General features: G+C 43.1%; 2 protein-coding genes across 4 annotated transcripts in view; both read left to right on the forward strand.

Moving 5' to 3' along the window:
* Window positions 1–20,369, forward strand: part of CCSER1 (coiled-coil serine rich protein 1) — a 1,157,679-nt gene that overhangs the window by 266,023 nt on the left and 871,287 nt on the right. For all 3 annotated transcript variants that reach the window (XM_075066155.1, XM_075066156.1, XM_075066157.1), the window contains exon 5: window positions 18,794–18,914. In XM_075066155.1, coding sequence (XP_074922256.1) covers window positions 18,794–18,914 — 121 coding nt within the window. The remainder of the gene's footprint in view (window positions 1–18,793; window positions 18,915–20,369) is intronic.
* On the forward strand, window positions 1,033–17,113 carry LOC142046864 (uncharacterized). The gene is made up of 4 exons (XM_075066084.1): window positions 1,033–1,096; window positions 3,518–3,754; window positions 4,729–5,091; window positions 17,025–17,113. The coding sequence occupies exons 1-4, from the start codon at window positions 1,033–1,035 to the stop codon at window positions 17,111–17,113; spliced, it is 753 nt and encodes a 250-aa protein (XP_074922185.1).

Genomic DNA, 20,369 nt, shown 5'->3' on the forward strand with positions numbered 1-20,369 from the left:
ATTTCTGGTTGCTGCTTGGCAAGAGTAATTCCTCCTTATGGTTCAAAATAGAGTTCCATTCTGCCTGACTGTCATAGCCCCGGGCAGCCGCTGCCTCCAAGAGCCTCCCCTCCCCGACAGTCATTTTCTCGCATTCAACAGTCTCCTGTTCTTATCTGGTATTCCTTAATACTCAATGCCACAACGGGGGAGGGTAAAATGACACGTAGCACCAGGAAGGTGAGGAGGAGGAAAGCACGGTGCGCTTTGCAGAGAAGGGCAACCCCTGTGAAGAACTGACACGTGACACGGTGTGCTCTCGATACACTGGAATCTCTGTTACAGCTTGCCATTATTCTAGGCCAGACAGTGCATCACTGACCGCGCGTGGTCCGCAATCCGACTCCGGATGCGGTCGCAGCAGTGCCGGTTAAACAGGGATATCCCCGAGAGAGCTTACAGTGACATTTCTGCTTCACCGTGTCCAGCTCTGTCACCACGGGTGGCAGATGCAGTTCAAATGCAAAAAGTATCTCCGCATTGAACCTTACAAGGAGACTAGCAGATTTATCGCTTATGGTGAGACCAAAATCTCCTTTTATCCAGAGCTCCGTCTAAAGAACAGGAATGCCAAGAAGCTTTGAAAGAAACAACTACAAGGAGTACCGCAGCGGTGTGCGTAACAACAGTAACGGGAAGCCAGACACTCAAAACGGATGGTCATGGAGGGAGGTGAGGGGTAACTGAGGACTACAGCTACAGTCTCCACAGCGTCTCTGCAAAACTATTTGTCATTCTTGTTGGCTGCGCGCCACATGTTCTGCAGCCTATAAACCGGTGCTTGCGGGGTTCACGGAACAGCTCTGTCAGTTTTTTCCCCCTCCAGCACGGTGAAAAAAAAGTGAAATAAGATAAATTCCTGGAGTACTGTAAATGGCCCTCTGTGTACTGAAAATGGCTGCTTGCAGACGCGCGATCTGCTGCAGAAGAGCAGTTCTCTCTCGTTCACTCTGCCCCTCCCCAGGCTGCGTGCTGTCTCCAAGTGATTGGTCCATGGCTGAGCTGTTGGCTCAGGCGCGCCTGCCGGGGAAACATCAGGTCAGAGATGACATCACATGTGAGTACCTACACTGACTATTTCTACCACGCTTGGGAGGAGAGACGTGGATCTGCGTCACAAATAGAACAGAACGCTGGCGCTGGAGCAACTGCTTCATCAGTTACCACTGGGGACTGAAGCTTCATCAAGACCCCTTCTCTCTCCTAGCGTAAGAAAAGATTCTGAACTTGCATGGAGCCTGTCATCAGCCCGATGGTGGGCTCACAACCCCCTCATTGTATGCTGCAGTGAAGGACTTACGTGATCTTATTCATTGCCATTCTTCATAACACATGCCAACAATGGTGGGGGGCACTGCATGTGGTAGCCCAGGTAGGGAAAGCAACGGTGCGTTACTTGCAGCGGCTACCCTCTTGCTGCTATGGCGAGACAGCGGCGCTGTGCTACACTGATGTTTAAATACACTGTTCCTATTCTTGCAGGACTGACTCTATGTTTTATTAAACACGAAGGGCGGATTGACCCAACAGTCCAAGTGAAGTTAAAATCCATTTTCCCACCCCCTTTCCCCTAAAAATTCTAACACAGGTTATTATCCGTTCTGTCCCATTTACTGGTGAGATGTAACAAAAAAAGGTGAGATAGGTAACAGTTTCTCTGTTTACGAAGTAACATGTACCGGCATCTACACACAGGGAAAGGAGCAGATTTCAAGGCAAAATACACACCTCGATTAAACTTCATTGTGTTGACTACGACGCCAACTGGCAAAGCTCTATCTCTCATGTTGCCAGCATTCGCCTCTGTCGAGTCTGCATCAGACAAAGAGTGACATTGTAAGTACTCAAGGATGCTTTATTAACTTCATTATCTCGTGGCTGGGTGTCGAAGAGGGAAGGCAAACCTGTCCGTCCTTCCGTGAACCATAAAAGACACCGTTGTTGTAAAGCTCAGCAGTGCAGTGTTGAGCGCGGTAAGCCAAGAAATGCAAAGATAGTTTTCAGCAGAGACTGCTGGGACTGTCGTGATATTAGGGGAGTCCCAGCACCACCCCCGCCACGTTCCCTCCTCCATGATCCCCCGGGCCGCTGGTATGCAAATGTAATGGCACGGCGGCGATCCCGGGAAAACATCAGCAGACAGTCCTTTCGCACATTTTTCTCCTGGATTGCCCTTGCAGAAACAATAGCACGGCAGCACTAGAAGACCGTCGGCTTTTTGTTTTTCCCGTCACCATTTGTGTACTAGATGCCGTGGAGACAGAGGCGACACTCGAGCGCTACACACCAGCATTCAATTGCTTTTGCAATGATAGCAGAGATGGTTACCAGTCGTTCTGTACCGTCTACTGCCAGAAAAACTGGCAATGACATGACGGTTATCTCTCTTCTCTGAACTGTCCGCTGCTATCATGAGTGCCCTGGCTAAAATCAGCCGGGGGCGCAATGCAAAAGCAAACTTGGGATTGACTCACTGGCCACTGAGTCAATCCCTCCCTTATGCTGTCTAAAAAATAGAGTCAGTCCTGACTACAAGAAGAGTCAAAGCAGCAGAGAATCCTGTGGCACCTTACACAGACTAACAGACGTCTGTTAGTCTATAAGGTGCCACAGGATTCTCTGCTGCTTTTACAGATCCAGACTAACACGGCTACTCCTCTGAAGGAAGAGTCAAGTGTATTAGAAGAGCGCAGCTACTCCATGGCTGTATTAACAGGGGTTCTCCCGCAAGAACCGCACTCATTGCTTCACTTCTCTCCCAACCCTCTGCAGCTACCGTGGCAGGGCCCACCCCCCATTTCTGTCATGCAGTCGTGAGGAATACAAGAATAAGAAACATAGACTTATTTGTGACATAAACGGGGGGGGGGGGGCACTTGGAGGCAGGCAGTCGTGGCTATGACAGTCCAGGCAGGACATACTCAATTTTTAGAAACCAGAAGGGAGCGATTGACTCTGCCCCAAGTGAGCCACTCCCAATTTGGGTTTCAGAACCATTGTCACAGGGGCACTCATGATAGCATCGGACACTAAACTGTGATGCACTGGCCAGGTAAACAGGAAAAAGCCTGAATCCCCGCGAACTTTTGAATTCCATTTCCTGATTGTCCACCGTGAGGGTCAGCACACACACAGGTGACCACACAGAGCTCATTTGCACTCGTCACAATGCAGTCTCCTGATATTCGAAGAAGAGCGCCAGCTTGGACCACACAGGAGGTTCTGGATCTGATCGCTATCTGGGGTGAGGACTCAGTGCTCACAGCACTGCGTTCCAAAAGACGAAATGAAAAAGTTTTTGAAAGAATTTCAAAGTCTATGGCTGATAAAGGTCACAGCAGAGACTCCCTTCAGTGCCGAGTGAAAGTGAAGGAACTTAGACAGGGTTACCAGAAAGCCAGAGAAGCAAACGGAAGGTCAGGCTCTGAGCCGAAAACATGCCGCTTCTATGCTGAACTACATGCAATTTTGGGTTCAGCGCTACCAGTGCCCCCCCTGTCCGTGGATTCAGACTTTGGGATTGAAATATCAAGTGTTTCTGAGGATGTAGCCGAGGGGGAAGATGGAGACGAATTTGAGGATGAAGATGACCGTGGTGATAGCACACAGCAGTCCGTAAACCCCAACAGCCAGGATCTTTTTGAGACCCAAGAATCACAGTCCCTGCGCTCCCAAGCGAGAAGCCCAGACAGTGAAGCCATGGAAGCGACCTCCGGTAAGTGTCCCTTCATTCTGTACCAAACACGGATTAAAAACAAGACGGTTTTTTGTAGATCGCATTGACACCAGGGCTTTTGCTGCAGTCGCAGCCATTACTGTTACAGGAAAATTTCGTTAACATGTCTGGGGATGGAGTGAAAATCCTCCAAATTAATGTCCATGAATCGATCGTGGAGGAACTCAAAAACCTTATGCTATATGAGAACATTTCTGGCCAAGACAGCCTTCTCCGTTCCCCATAGTAGGTAACTTTCAACAGACCAGCCATTAGTAGCTCCGTTCCCCATAGTAGGTAACTTTTCAACGCCTTGCATTTTGCAAGACATTTGGTACTGCAGGCATTGAAGGCATTGCACTGAAGGCATTGCATAAACAAACGATCTGCCTCCTGCGGTGCTGTTGTCAGGAGAGAGATATCATCCATTGTTACCTTGTAGAACATCAGGAATGTAAACAGGGGGCAGACATGGCGATTTTGCTACTGGCAGAGCGGGGGGATGGGAGGAGGGATAGCGACGAGTTTTCAGCGTCTGGCAAGCAGGATTCTTCCCTGCTACCAGCAACGCGATGCGGGGGGTGATGTAGGGTGATCACTAGCAGTGATCGTATATGATAGGAGCCATGCGCTGTTGGTGGATGTGAAAGAGGGGGGTTGGGCTTTGCAGGCTCCTCTTAACAGGAGCAAGGCATCATATAGATCACTGTGTATATGAACGGCGGAGAAGTCAAAATTTTAAAGCCTCACTTACCATCGCCGCGTGGACGTACGGTTGGCCGTACCTGCGTCTGTGTGTGTGCCACACCAGTCACACAGACACTGAATATTTAAACGCTACAAAATGCGACCTTGTATAGAGATCACATGTGCTCTGTAAGGTGGATAGTGTTCTATGTGAAAGAGTACTATCATTGCTCTGTAAAAGGTATCTTTCCACATACTTATCACCCTGGTTTGCCTTCCCCATGCAGCTGCACATTTCTCAGAAGTCCCTATGCCATCACGAGGGTGTGCTGTGATACGGCGGAGGAAGAAGAAGACGCGAGATGAAATGTTCACAGAAATTATTGAAGTAACACGCAATGAGAGGGATAAACAGAATGATTGGAAGGATGTGGTAGCAAAGTACAGGAAAGATGCCAGTGAACGATCTGAGAGGGCTAGGCAGGAAGACCAGCGTTGGAGAGAAGCAACGCTGGATCTGCTGCGTTCTCAAACTGATATCCTCCAACGCATGGTGGAGCTTCAGGAAGAGCAGCACAGTAGCAGAGTGCCACTGCAGCCCCTGTATAACCTCCCTGCAAGCCCACGTCCCATATCTCCTCACCAGACGTGTAAGAACGCGTGGGGAAGGCTTTCTGCACCCGCCTACTCCTCCACACCCCTGCAGAGTTCAAGGAAAAGGCTGTAATTACGCTACAATGTGCTTAGTAGCCTTCCCTTCCCCCTCCTTCCAAAGCACAGCAGCCAGGGACACCTTCCTAATTCTCTGCCTTTTTTTATAGTTCCTTTGTAATAAGAATACATCGAAAGGGGAGGGTGGGTTGCTTACAGGGAAATCTAGTAAGGAAAAAACTCATGATTTTTAACAGATGCATAATTACTTTTAATGAATAATAAATGATTTTTAAACGATACAGAATTTATTTCCTTCGCCAACCTGTAATGAAAAGGGGGGGTGGGTTGCTTACACTGAATAAGTCCATCAAGTGCGGAGGGTTCATCAAGGGGAAGCAAACAGTCACACCGTACCCTGGGCCGTGCTGAAACTTGTTTTCAAGGCTTCTCTGATGCGCAGCGCCTCCAGGTGTGCTCTTCTAATCGCCCTGGTCTCTGGCTGCTCGTACTCAGCGGCCAGGTGATTTGCCTCAGCCTCCCACCCAGCCATAAATGTCTCCCCCTTAGTCTCACAAAGATTGTGGAGCACACAGCAAGCAGCAATAGCAAGCGGGACATTGGTTTGGCTGAGGTCTGAGCGAGTAAGTAATGATCGCCAGCGACCCTTTAAACGGCCAAATGCACATTCTACCACCATCCGGCACTTGCTCAGCCTGTAGTTGAACAGCTCCTGACCACTGTCCAGGCTGCCAGTGTATGGCTTCATGAGCCATGGCATCAAGGGGTAGGCTGGGTCCCCCAGGATAACTATAGGCATTTGAACATTCCCAACGTTATTTTCTGGTCTGGGAAGTAATTCCCTTGCTGCAGCCGTTTAAACAGACTAGTGCTCCTGAAGACGCGAGCGTCATGAACCCTTCCTGGCCATCCCACGTGGATGTGGGTGAAACGTCCCTTGTGGTCCACCAGTGCTTGCAGCACCATTGAAAAGTACCCCTTGCGGTTCACGTACTGGGTGCCCTGGTGTTCTGGGGCCAAGATAGGGATATGGGTTCCATCTATGGCCCCACCACAGTTCGGAAAACCCATTGCAGCAAAGCCATCCACTATCACCTGCACGTTTCCCAGAGTCACAACCTTTCGTAGCAGCAGCTTAACGATTGCTTTTGCTACTTGCATCACTGCAGCCCCCACAGTAGATTTGCCCACTCCAAATTGATTTCCGACTGACCGGTAGCTGTCTGGCGTTGCAAGCTTCCAGAGGGCTATTGCCACTCGCTTCTCCACTGTGAGGGCTGCTCTCATGTTTGTATTACGGCGTTTCAGGGCAGGGGAAAGCATGTCACAAAGTTCTAAGAAAGTGCTCTTACGCATGCGAAAGTTTCGCAGCCACTGCGAATCGTCCCACACCGTCAAAACAATGCGGTCCCACCAGTCTGTGCTTGTTTCCCGTGCCCAAATTCGGCGTTCAATGGGTAGTAAGATGCCCCGTTAATAGCAGTAGCTCCAAAACGCTGGGCCAGCGGTTATGGAGAATTCTGCCTCCATCTCGTCATCGCTGTCCTCGCCGCTCAGCAATAGCTGCCTCCTCCTCTCCTCCTGCCTTTGCAGTTCATTGTTCAGTATAGTCAGCACGAGAGTACGCGAGGTGTTGACAACGGTCAGGATACCGTTTGTGATCTCAGGGTCCATGATTGCTGTGCTATGGCGCTCAAAGCACTCCGCGAAAAACGCGCCAGGGATTGTCCTGCTGCCCTCACAAAGGGAGGGGTGAGGCTGTACGCCAGCACCACCCGGGGCAAATGTTTTCTGCCCCATCAGGCAACTGTGCTCTCAACCCGAAAGTGGACTATGGAAGTAGCTGAGGAAACACTACCCACCAGTGCCACCGCTCTGAATCGATGGTAGCCTTGGACCATGGACACACAATTGATTTGTGATCGCATTGTGGACACGCAAAACCGATTTTATAACATCGGTTTCGTAATATCGGTTTAAACTACTTCGAAATAATCGTGCAGTGTAGACGTACCCTTACAGTGCAAAAAACTCTGCAAGTATAGACAACATACCCATAGTGTTCATTGGCAGCAGGAGTTTTTCTGTCAGTGTAGGAACACCACCTTCACCAACAATGTTAGCTATGCCATCAGAAACACTCTGCTCTTGGTGTAGCTATTTCAGTAGGGATGTGGTTTTCATATCCCGACTGACACAGCTATGTTGGTGTATGTTTTGAGTTTAGACTAAGCCTAAGTTAACAAACTCATCGAGTTGATTGAGACAAACTTAACACCACACATAAAGTCCTGAAATTTGAAGGACAGTCCTGTTTTTCATGTACCTGTCCCATATCCATCAAGATCTATTATTATATCTATGAATCTTGATATGGTTTTGAATTGGAGGTTAGTATTTCTCTGTTCTGGTGACTTATTGCCATCATCACAATATGCTGGCTTTTTTTGTGGAAACAAAGCTAATGAACTAGAGTGCTAAATACTTAAGCAGAAATTTAATGTGATATGCAACCTGGGTATTAAGACATGTGACAAACATAGTATAAATATTGATTTACTTATTTAAATTGTGGCTTGAAGCAATACTTACATATAAAATTTGGGGATTAGTTCATAGTTTTTGTAATTGGTTTAATTTTAAAAAGATACACATTCAGAAATGAGTACAAAAAGCTTGCTATACTATTAAAATAGTATCAAATTAATTTAGTCTAAAATGAAGCACATATGGTGAGTGCTTCATAGATATTTATTATTGTAAACTGATGTTTTAGAAAGATTTGCAACAAACATCTGTTTGATGTTTCTATGAGACTAAAGCTTAAAACGTAAAAAAAAGCAAACCTAGAAACCCGAACAACCTTGTTGAAATGTCACCTAGTGACTTGTGGTTAGGAGGCTATCTTGGGACTTGGTAGGTCTTGGGTTCAGTTCACTGCACTACCAAAGAATTCTTTTGGAATCATTGGCAAGTCACTAGGACATAGAGATGGTCTGCTTGTTCTGCGTTTGTACAGAGCTTAGCACAATTGGTGGCTGGTTGATGACAGAAGCCTTGTCTACACTTTCGATGGTTTGTAGAGTATAGGCAATACATGAGTAGCACCATTCCACAATGAAAGCAGGCTACAGTCACACTTGTCGTTGTGATGTGTAGCCACATGCAGCAATGAAAGCCTCTCACAGCGGAGAGGCAGCAAGGCATGAGGCTACTAAAAATAGTGTAGATGTTTGGGGCACTGCTTGGGCATGTAGAGAACCATATAGATGTTAGGGTTCAGGTATGTAGGACACTCTACTTTAGTTGCCTAAGCTGTGCCTCACTGTCTATACTATTACTTAGACATGTACTGGCTGGTATCTGTACTCTGCACGCTGCTGTAAGTGTAGATGTACCTTGAAGTTCCTGGGTGCTGTGGTAATACAAATAATGATAGCATCTCACTGTTCCTCTGTTCCCGCTCTGTACAATAGGGATAAGAGTACTTCTGTATCTCACAGGGGTGTTGTGAGGCACCCAGACATTAAATTAATGGAATGGGACCATAGAATTACCGAAGATTAAATTAGGGTTGCCACCCATCCAGTTTTTACCAGGACAGTCTGGTTTTTGGCTTCTGTGTTTGGGTGCCATTTAGGGTTGCCAGGTGCCTAGTTTTCGTGGACCTGGCAACCCTAAATGGCACCCGGACCAAAAATGCAGTTACTGTGAGGCAGGGGCAGGCTACCAGGTCATTGATCTACTCCATTCCCTGCTCAGGCAAGGCTGCCTCCTACCTGCAGGCTGGCTCCTTGAGATGATCCAGTGAGTGATGAGGGAGAGAGGCAGAGGAGCAAGGGATGGGGCGGGGCCTGGGGAAAGAGATGGGGCAGGGGGTGGGGTCTTGGGGGTCTGGTTACCAACAATTAGGAATGTGGCAACCGTAGATTAAGTAAACATATTTTACATCTTCATGAATTCAGGGGCAGGACTAGTGGATGGACACAAAAAGTGTTCCACCTCAGTGTCTATGGGCCAGATTCTGTCTTCAGGTGTTTTGCAGCAACTTGCACTTAAGTCAGTGGGAATACAGCATGCGTGTGTGGCCAGACTTTCACTCCTTACATATATGCAGAACGTAGTTTTCTGAATGGGAATTTGTCAACTCATATGTAAACTGTTTGAACTACTTAAAATTGATATAGTAGTGCAGAACAGATACTATAGATGAGAAAGTCCAAGTCTGAGGAGCAGTCTCAAGTATGAATAGATACACTTGAAGTACATTGTCGGTGTCGTTAAAGAGTTATAGCTGGAAAACCCAATTTGTACTTAATTTTCAAACACCATTTCTTCAAATACCAGTACGAGATTCCCATTTATTTGGCCTTCTAAATTTATAACCTTTCCTGATATGGTTATCATATTGAAAGAGTAGCAACATAAAAGGGCTAGAAAAACATATAAGAATAAAATAGATCCTCAGATGGTGAAACTTGTCATAGCTCCACTGACTTCAGTGAAGTGTGTACTTCAGTAATTGGGTAGCAGTGTAAAACTCCAAGATCAATCTGGCCCAAGATCTTATTGAAATATGTTCTGTACACACTTCTGGTGTATTAAGCAGCACAAAATTGAAGAATAAATGCTTTTTTGCTTAAATGACTCTTTATATCTTATGCCAATATGTTCCAAGTGTGTTTTCTTCTCTTACGAAGTGTTGTAATGACATGTTGTTAAACGTTCTGGTTGAGGGTGAGCGGAAAGAAGTGAAGTGTGTTTAAAACATTGTTAAAAGTAACATTATACTAAGAAGAAAAAACTTGTTTTGCTCCCATCTTTTCAACTTAATTTTATATTCACTTCAATTTCACTTTGTGTACGTATAGTGCAGACTTTAGGAACCTAGATTCAGTTATGCCTTTCAGCAAATGGATTGCCACAAGCCACTGTGTTATTGGATAGGTTGTAGGACATCCATGAATTCCAAGGATGGAGGAATTTTACAGAACTGCTAGCATGTCATACAAATGCCATCTTTTCTGATTAATGCTGAGTTGCATAATCTTCTCACTTGGGCTCCAGTCTAGATAACACAAAGGAGATACAAGTGCAGCGTTTATGAAGCTGATAGAATGTAATTCATTTGCCAGTAATGGACTTCTAATTGTAGCTATTTCAAATGTTCTGATTGTGGCTACGCTGTGTTTAAGACTTGGCCCTGCGGTTTTATTGCAGAATTATTACAGCTAACCCTTTGGGGGCTATGGGCATATAGTTCCATTCTCCTAGGCGTTCATTTGGCTGATATTTTGAAATGTAGCAATGGTCTGAGGGATAAGAGGGGCTAGAGTAAGCACAGAACTAGTAACAGTATGGATATATATTTATTTTCTTTTTTTCCCAAGGTCTCAATCAAATCTAGTCTCCAGCAGCAGGGAATGTACAGCATATTCTTTACTTACATAAGTAGGCTGGTGAAAATGTATTTGTCCCCAAGTGCGGTGACCTTTCCCACAGCTTTAAGCATCAGCTCCCAGGGATTTAAGGCTTAATGATGCAGAGTACAACAGAGAGATTTTGTGTTGTGTCCAGGGCTGAGAAGGAGATTGTTCAATCAAAATTGTACTTGGATTTTACCAAAGTGCTTAGGGTAGGTAGTATCTCTGCATTTATGAAAAAAAACCAAACATCTGACCACTAAGGAATCTAAGGAATGGGTGAAGAAGACCAGTTGTTTGTAGTCACAAAACAGAATCAAGATTTGAAAAACCAAAGCTCTGTAAACCAAAGCTCTGTAAAATTGACTTTTAAATCAAAGTGATCTGGCACCTAAAAAATGCTGAGCGTGTTGAAAAGGCACACCTTGATGTTGTGGTGCCCTTTCCGGACCTCACGCTCCCTGAAGTGGTGCTCAAACCTTTCTCTTGTATACCACAATGCAGTCGTGTGCAAGTAACTCAGAGAATTTTAAAATAATGTTAACAAGTTCACTAGAATAAGAACACAGAGACATTGTCCTTCAAAATGCAGATCAGAACTGAAGGTTTTCTGAGATTTCCAAATTTTTTTCTCTTAACTCCACCCCTCCCCCCGCACTTTTATTCACTTTGGGGAAGACCGCAAGCTCAGGTGTCAAAATATTGCTGTAAAGGTCTTGGGTTTGTTTGTTTTTTCTCCCCCTGGCTTAATCTGAATTAGAGAATTTAGGGGGAGAGTTTGTTCTGACAAGGACTTCCAGCCCCACTGTGCAAGAGAGCTGGAGAAGGTGCATCATTTTGAGTGTCTGTACCAGGTGTGGCCAAACTGTGGCTCGGGAGCCACATGCAGCTCTTTTACAGTTCAAGTGTGACTTGTGGACCTCACCACCCCATTCTTCACCTGCTCGACTGGGGTGGAGGGAAGTTTGGGACCTCAGCTTTGCAGTGGGATGGTGGGTAGGGGCTTCTGCCCAGTGGGGTTGGGTGTCTTGAGGCTTCAGCCCCACAGAGTGCACCTGCTGGTGCTCAGGGCTTCAGCAAGAGCAAGGCTGAAGAGCCAAGCCCCAGCAGGTGCCTCCAGGTGCGCCCTGGCTCTTGAACTTCTGAAGATTGTCATATGCCACTCGGAAGGTCAGTAAGTTTGGCCACCCCTGTCTATACGAATGAAAATCCAAAACTTTTGAGGTTCTCCCTGTTATTTAACATTTTAGTTATAGAGTTCAGGTTTTCTTTGGTGAAAAAAACTAACAAGAAACCAATTCAATTAGCATAGCTTGTCTTCTAATTAAAGAAATGTTAATCAACAAAGTGCTTCATTGGATAAATTAACCACAGTTCTTATCAGGGTTGCCAGAATTAACAGACTACTTGGGATCACAACAAGCTCATCTCTTATGAAATTACTCTAATACCAACAGCTCCTGGTCGGATGGCCAGGGTTGCTTCTTTTAAATGCTCCCCTCAAAGCTTTTCATTCCTACTCCTCAATAACTGAATAATTCAACTGACAAAAAATGCAGTAGCTCCCCATCTGAATTTTAGGAACAATGATCCTGTGTCATTCTTCCTGTGTACCATATGCCCTATTGATGGTGGAAACAGTAGCAATTATTCATATAATTCCTTCCAACTATACTAATAACAAAGTGGCACAGTCCCTAGTGGTCTTTCTTCAAGCACACACTAGCATAGTGTAAATTTAAGGACTATCATTCATATTATTTTGCTATTTATAACTTCTGTCTTGGTGCATCCAACCTCAACTCTTTTTTGTCGTGCATATGCATTACAATAGAGTTTTTAATTATACGATTGCAGCCTGTTTCTCAATCACAAAATAACATCAACCAAATGTTAGAGACACATCTGTGAATATAGATACCAATTTAACCCCTTTCCCATATGCCTCAGGAAAGTGTCTTTCTCCCGTAGCCCATAGTGACCCTACAAGTGGGAAGGACCAGGGTTGATCTTTATCCTGTGCATCTTGAAAAAAGGGCACCACTGATCTGCAGCAATATATTTCCTTGCATTTACTTTTCATCAGACAGCTAAGTGGAGCACATGCACTTGAAGATTAGTATATGTGTGTTCTATACTTGATCGTTAAACTTTTTTTAAATAAAGAATCACCTTCATCCGAGAGGAAGGGTAAAACTTCTAAATTATTTTGGAATAACAGAAAACTTACCCCATTAAAATCCCTTCATGTCCCCATTCCTCACTTCATAAAAATAAGTGCATTAAGAGGGGAACCAAAATGGCTTTGAAACTGCATCCCTCACATTTCAGATCAACATTCCACAGGATAGGTGTAATCAAAATAAATGTGAAGGGTGGTGTGAGGTAGGGTTACCATCTTTCAGATTCCCAAAAAGAGGACAAAACTGGGAGGGTGGGGGAGAATGGTGGGGGCAGACAGTTGAGGGGTGCTGGAGGAGTTTTATGATAGGTGTTGGAGGGATGTGTATATACTTCGAGGAATGCCTGGGGGCGGTTTTGGAGGGGGGTACCCATGGCCTCACTCTCGAGGTGGGGGACTCCCTGTTGTGGTGGCAGGCTCAGGACGCAGAGCCAGCTATCCATCAGTGCTTTCCTGCCTCGCCCCCTTCTCAGGGCTGGGAGCCAGGGCCTGGCTAGGTAGGATCCGGCAGCTGTGGCTGCTGGAAAGGGACCAGTTGGGACATGGACCCAGCTCTTTTCTGAGCTGCAATATCTGCTCTGCAAAAATCCCAGACTTCTCCTCTTATTTGAAAAATTCACCTGGTGAGAGGGTGGAGGATCAAAAAAAGAGGAAATATCTGGGAAAACCCAGATGTATGGTAACCCTACTGTGATGTCTCTGCATCTTGTTCTCATGGTATTCAGCATTCATTAGGTTTTCAAAGTTTTTTTTTTTCCTGGATGTTGTATTAGAGAAATTTGGCCAGGCAAGCATATATTGCCCCACAGAGACTATAAAAGAGGGGAATATAATAAGAGACAAAGAGATGGGGGTGAAGCTTTATCTGGAATGAAAGTGGTGAGCATCACAGAAAGTATACATATATAAATGGACTTATCACTTTAATGAGTAGCAAAAATCTCTCATCCTCAGTGGTATTAGTTAAGCTCTGAACATCAGTCTGAGTTGCTGCGTTGAATAATCAGTGGTTAGTAGCCTGGGGTGTTTCAGCTCTTACCTATCTTGAATTATATATACATTTAGTAAGCTCAAATATTAAAGTTCTTTCCTGAGTCTTACCATGACTGGGGAAAAAAATTAGTGAAGAAGTTGTATTATCAATACTTGTATTGTGGTGGCCCCTAGGGGCCACAGTCAGGGATAGCTGGGGTCACACTGGTTCGCTGCATTCTGTAATAAACAGGCACATAGGATTTTCCATGCTGGATTGAAACATTGTTCCTGATACTTCAGTGGCATATCTTCAGCAGTGACCCATGGAGGATGTTTCAGGGAAAAGTTATCAATCGGTATACTGCACCTAGCCTGTTGTGTGGGTATCGAGGTTGAACGATTCTTTACGGACCTTTCTGCAATCAGTGTATGTTCCAAACTATGATCCTTGATTATTCATAATAGCTTAGCGTGCATCATGTGCAATGCTTTTAATCTTTTAAATCCAGCACCTCTTGTTTGATGCTGATCCCCTGCACAGAATCTCCTAGGTCAGCTACACATTGTTAGAAAATTTTCCTTTATCTTCTAAATATGTAATACTTGCTATTAGTTTCATCAGAAGACCCCCTGGTTTCTTGTATCAAGGGAACATATTTTTTTGTTGAGCAATGCTAACCTGATTCTGCCTCTTTTCTAATATTAAAAACTGTTTACAATGAATCTACCATTTGTGAACGGTAGCCCTCTGTTTATCCTCAGACTGGCTAGATCATATCTGGCAGCATAAGCTTGCCTACTACTGTCCCACTGATATGCTTTAGTGTTTCCTTAGAGGAACCATCTCTGGCAGTGAGAGTGTATTTCACTCTCTATGACCAGTTGATGATGATTCAATTATCCCAGCTATGTTGCTAATTAGTACCTTTTGTGATGGTTTTTGTTTTGTTGGATACCTTTCTACTGGGAGCTGGACTGAGGCCACTTACTCCTTTCACACAGGTTATTGAACAGCTGTCAGATGTTAATGACTCCTAGCCATTTCCATTATTAAATAGGGGAATTAAAACTTTTGTATTAATAAAGTTAATGACCTGAATTAAGAGAAACTTGATACATTAGTAATTCTCATTGTTCTTGAAAAGAAAAGACAATATATTCCTCTGGTAATACATTATCTTCTGGGTGTACATAAACCAACAAGGATTGACCTAAGCCAAGCATAACTAGTAGTAAATATATGAGTTACTTGTTAAACATCAAAGGCAAGGTCTGCACTTAAAATGCTTCAGTGAAGTAGCATAGTTAATCTACCTCTGTGAAGGGTGGTAGCTATGTTGACAGATGTCTTCCTGTCAACATAGTGCTGTCTATATCAGGCGTAGGTCACTATAACAATGACCCTTGGGATGTGTGGATTTTTCATACCCCTAAGTAATGTAGTTATACCGATGTAAAATTATAGTGGTGACCTGGCCCAAGATTTGAGAGGAAATTTCAGGGGCTGCAACGCAACTGTAAGTATTTCATTACAGCACAAGTTGAAGAATGTTACAAGAGATGTACATGGCATGAAATGATTGTATTTTCCTGTTTCAGTAATCTGTGGACATATATTCATAGGGAGGTTGTCATATATAAGCTCCTTATTATAAAATAAGTTCATTAATATTTCTCAGGGAATATATGTACATTGCAATTAAAATCCTGTGGCTGGCCATACCAGCTGACCTGGACTCATGGGACTCAGGCTAAGGGGTTGCTTAACTGTGGTGTAGACATTTGAGCTTGGGCTGGAGCACAGGCTCTAAGACCTTGTGAGGTAGGAGGGTCTCGGAGTTTGGGCTGCAGCCTGAGTCTGACCATCTGCATCATAGCCCAAGTCAGCTGGTATGGTCCAGTCGCGGGAGTCTAATTGCAATGTAGACATACCCTAAATGACCATAAAGAGTACCCAGGCTCTTCTCATTATTTTCGTTGTTTTGCAGTCATTATGAGTTTGTTTACAAGAGCTGTCCTTGTACTATGAAAAAAAGGAGAGAACGTTTTTAGAAAGTACTGTCTCATTTGTATGTGACTTACAAGATATTTTGCCAGAAGTTTTTCAATTTCTAATGCATTTCTGTGGTCATAAATATCATTGTTGCTGACAGCAAAAGGAATTGTTATGTAGAGTATAAAATTAGTTGCTTATATACTTTAACTCTGATTTCATGCTCAGTTGTTGTAATGAGTGGGTTTCAAGGACAAACAAATTCTGGAGGTTTGCAAAAGCCCATGTGCTAATGAGACATCTAGTGCCAACCCAACCACAAAGTTTGCACGTCCTTCGCATATTTTGTTACCACTTTCCTGGCATTTAGCTGCCAATTAAAAGAGCAATTATCTTTTCTATCCTACAAATTGAGGAAAACTGGATCTCAGATTTCATATTAAATATTTCTGTTTAGAGGGTCAGGGCCAGCTCTTGTGAAGCAAGTTAGTGATTAGTATAGTAACGCAAACATGTGGTGTTGAAAAAAAATCACCACATATGGCAGAAGTAGTGCTACTCTGTATATTTCTCCTAATGGGCCAGAGTCCGATGCTGTACACATGTTGAATAGAACCGTACTTCTCAATGTGTGGAGCTAGGTGCTACTCAATGTGAGTAAGGAAATCAGAATCAGGCCCTATATTTGTATTGTTTGCATGAGATATACTTGTTTTAGGCAGTGAGCCAAAACTATACAAGATCTTGGAAATCCAGATGCTACATTTCACTGTTGTTTTTCAAATGTGTAAGTATCTGAATTTATTACTGCCCTGCTTATTTGTTGATAATAAGTGAAGTGAAATATATTAAATCTAATCATCTACTTTTGACGATGGGTATATTTCTTATTCATGGATGGAAGGAAGCCCTTACTTGTTACTCATTGTGGGTGTGGTACAAATTGGAATCAGTATTTGAACTGAAAATAAGTAAGTATTTCGCAAATTTCTCTCTATACCAAATCCAACAAGAAAAGAATTAACATAACCAGGAAAAAAGTATCGTTAGTAAGGGCTAGTGAACCATAACATACAGAGGGGAATAAACATTAAAGCACATACACATAAATAATTTGATAGAACTGTTTCCCAGCTTCAAAAATAGCATATCCTAAATCTACACCATAACATAGAGTAATACATTCAGAAACAAAACTCAGTACGGCAATAGAATGAAATAAAGCAATTACTTTAACAAATAGTTTAATAATAGAGTGAGAGGGCATTTATACGGGGGTGTTCTGGCTAAATTTCAAGCCAGATAATTATATTTTGTTTATCTACATTCTCCCTACAGTTTCAGCTGGAAATGGCTTAACTGGTGTAACATCCCAGTGTGCTGCAAAGAGATTTTGTTTGACCCCAGAAGGGGCTATAGTTAACTGACAGCTAAATCCTGACGTGTATACAAACCCCTTGAGGTTTGTAAGGGTTTTGGGATCCTTCAGGATAAAAGGTACTATATAAAATTATTACACCGATGATTATTTATTATTAAAGTGCATACCAGCAGTACATATAAGGGGAAAAAAACTTTGTTAGAGGAAAACAAGAAGTGGAAAATGTGAAAGCAAAATGTCCTCAAAAAGTACGTAGTCTTTCACCATTAGTCTTGTATGAAAGCTGATAGCCTGCAGTCAGGCATATTCTTATTTCTGTAATGAAATTTATGAACAGATAATGAGAGGATATGAATATTGCTTCTTGCCTTGTTGTCACCTTTTCATGACATTTTAGTTAATTACCCTGTACCATAATGATGTACTGCTGGGTGTGCAGAGATTCAAGATAGCAAGGTAGTGATGTAGTTGCTTTGAGAAACGATGCCAACATTGCATCTCTGTGTGAAGTTGGATGGAGAAGAAACAGTTGATCAAATGTCCCAAACTCAGAATAAATTTTGATCAGGCAAATAAACCTCTGCAGGGTTAAGGAGACTTCACCTTCACCTTTAACTATATGTGTAAGGGGGTTATTCTACCACAGTAAACCACTTGCCTACTAAACTAAGGTAGTCAGATTTCAGAAGTTGGTCCACTCATATGCAGTTCTTCTGGAAAAGATTATTTGAATAAGAATACAATAATTGATCAAAATGATCAGGCAGAATATCCTCTGCAGGTTTCTTTAGATAGGGATCAGATAGCTCTAGATGTTCACTCTGCAAGTTGCAAGATGACAGTATGAAACTATAGCTGTTGGAAGGGCACCCATTCTACTGTTATAAAATAAGAGCAAAAGATGGTGTCTTGGTCCAGTACTGTCCTATTTTTGCATGTGTATTGGAGAGGGCATTTGGCAGTGCACAGGTGCACACACAATATTTGTCTCTTTGTTTATGCGTATAAGTATTACTCCTGAGAAGTTAAGCAATGAAGATAAATTAGGTAGCCCACGAGGATGTATTGGTGGGCCTGATCCAAAATCTACTGCATTCAATGGCAAGACTTAATGGGTGCTGGATCAAGCCCATATATGGGGTAGGTAACCTATGGCACGTGTGCCAAAGGCAACACTCAAGCTGATTTTCAGTGACACTCACACTGCCCCTGTCCTGGCCACCAGTCCAGGGGGCTCTGCATTTTAATTTAATTTTAAAAGAAGCTTCTTAAACATTTTAAAAACCTTATTTACTTTACATACAGCAATAGTTTAGTTGTGTATTATAGACTTGTAGAAAGAGACCTTCTAAAAACATTATAATGTATTACTGGCAAGCGAAACCTTAAATTAGAGGGAATAAATGAAGACGCGGCACACCACTTCTGAAAGGTTGCCGATTCCTGCCATATACCAATTAGTTCTAGGTTCTAAGCCTGCCATAACTCTTTTCTTGAAATGCTACCCCATCGCTGACTTAAAGTAATCTTGTTGCATCAGTGTGTCTGTCCTGGGTGAGGTTTAGTACAATAACCCTTATGTTGAGATGGTGTGTAGTCAGGTATGCTACGTAGTGTTGGAGTGTTTCTTTTTTTTATTGTATTGTGAACGGTAATTGACAATTATATACATTTTAAATTGACATTGAGTGTGCTTTGTAATACTCAAAGTATTTTATCTTCACAGTTTGCCGGGAAGATTCATATCAGTCCATAGTCTCCTGTGCTGCCTTAGTACTTACACCTATAGAACCACCTGGGGAAGCAAAGAAAAAAGAAGAGCCAAAAATGCCTGATGTGGCCAAACGGTGAGTGAATTGTTAAAATATTCATTTCCACTGCAATTTAAGCAGCAAAACTAAATTGTGCCCTTAGATATGCATGAGCAATTCCTTTCCACGTCACCAAGATTTATGATTATATAGCTGAGGGCAGAAACTGGCCTGAGCCTGGGTAAGTTTCTTTTGTAAACACCTTCTAGTGGTTGCGGTAATGAGATGGTTCTTCAGTGTGAGGTAGGCAACAAACATTCATATCTCAGGAAATAGATTTTTAAAGAGTTTTATTATGTTTTTTTATTTCTGTATAAATAATTCTTAATACTTGCATAATCTTTCTATTCAGTAATGGATAGTATAAAGACCATTCATTCCTAAAAACTTTGCTCTACTTCGATATTTCAGTATTTTTCAGTGACTGTTTTACTGCTTTGATGTAAGGTCTGACGGCAGCTTCAGGAGTGTAGTAGTGGGCTTCCAAGTAAATCCTAGTAAATTAAACAGACTGTAGTTTGATATCTTGCACTACTGCTTTGGATGAGAATCATAACCACAGTACGGGTAGCAGCATTTATCTTGAAATACCAGGCAGGATGGTTGTTCCTTAACAATTGAGTCCTTGGAGAATGGAAAAGACACATTTTTAATGAAAAGAAGAGAATACTTTGTGCAGTGACAAAGCACTGCAGTTAAAAGTGTAGGCTATACATTTTAAAATGCACAAGGTAATTTTGAAAGTAATTTAGGTTCACTGTAATATCAACCATCATTGCTCAAGGATAGATCTTTGGGCTCCATTAAAGTCTTTATCTTCAGTTCAGCTGGCAGTAAGGAAACTTAATTTTGGATATTTATTATCAGAAGTTCTATTTCCACAAAACCTTAGTCTGAACACTCGCAAACTTTGAACGGTTAAGAAGTTAAAAATCAGGTCCTCAACCTAGATTCAAATGTGGTAAGTCAAGATCAAACGTAGAAATATTTGCGCTCTTTCTATTTTATTGCAACTAGTAACACATCTGACCCACGACACCAGATCTGAAGTCTGTCCATCCCCATTCCTTCTTACCTACATACGCAGTTTGAATTCAGATCCAGATCAAGATCTGAACTCCATGGCTCAGGCCTGTATCCAACTGTAATATATATTCTGTTTTTGAGATAAGTCATTTGTTGTGAGTCTATCTATAGTTAAATGATTAGCTACATCATAGACATTACTTTTGCTATTATTACATTCAGTCAAATATTGGAACTGTGACAAAGTTCCTCCTCTACCTTGGTGGGTCCTGCGCTTCTTGGCAGATTTGCTCACCTCAGTGATCTTCCCCACAGTCCGGGTCAACTCCTCCTGTGTCTGATCAGGAGTTGGGAGGTTTGGGGGGAACCTGGGCCCGCCCTCTACTCCAGGTTCCAGCCCAGGGCCCTGTGGATCGCAGCTGTCTATAGTGCCTCCTGTAACAGCTGCATGACAGCTACAACTCT

This window comes from Chelonoidis abingdonii, chromosome 5, assembly GCF_003597395.2.
Source record: "Chelonoidis abingdonii isolate Lonesome George chromosome 5, CheloAbing_2.0, whole genome shotgun sequence".
NCBI classification, from domain to species: domain Eukaryota; kingdom Metazoa; phylum Chordata; order Testudines; family Testudinidae; genus Chelonoidis; species Chelonoidis abingdonii.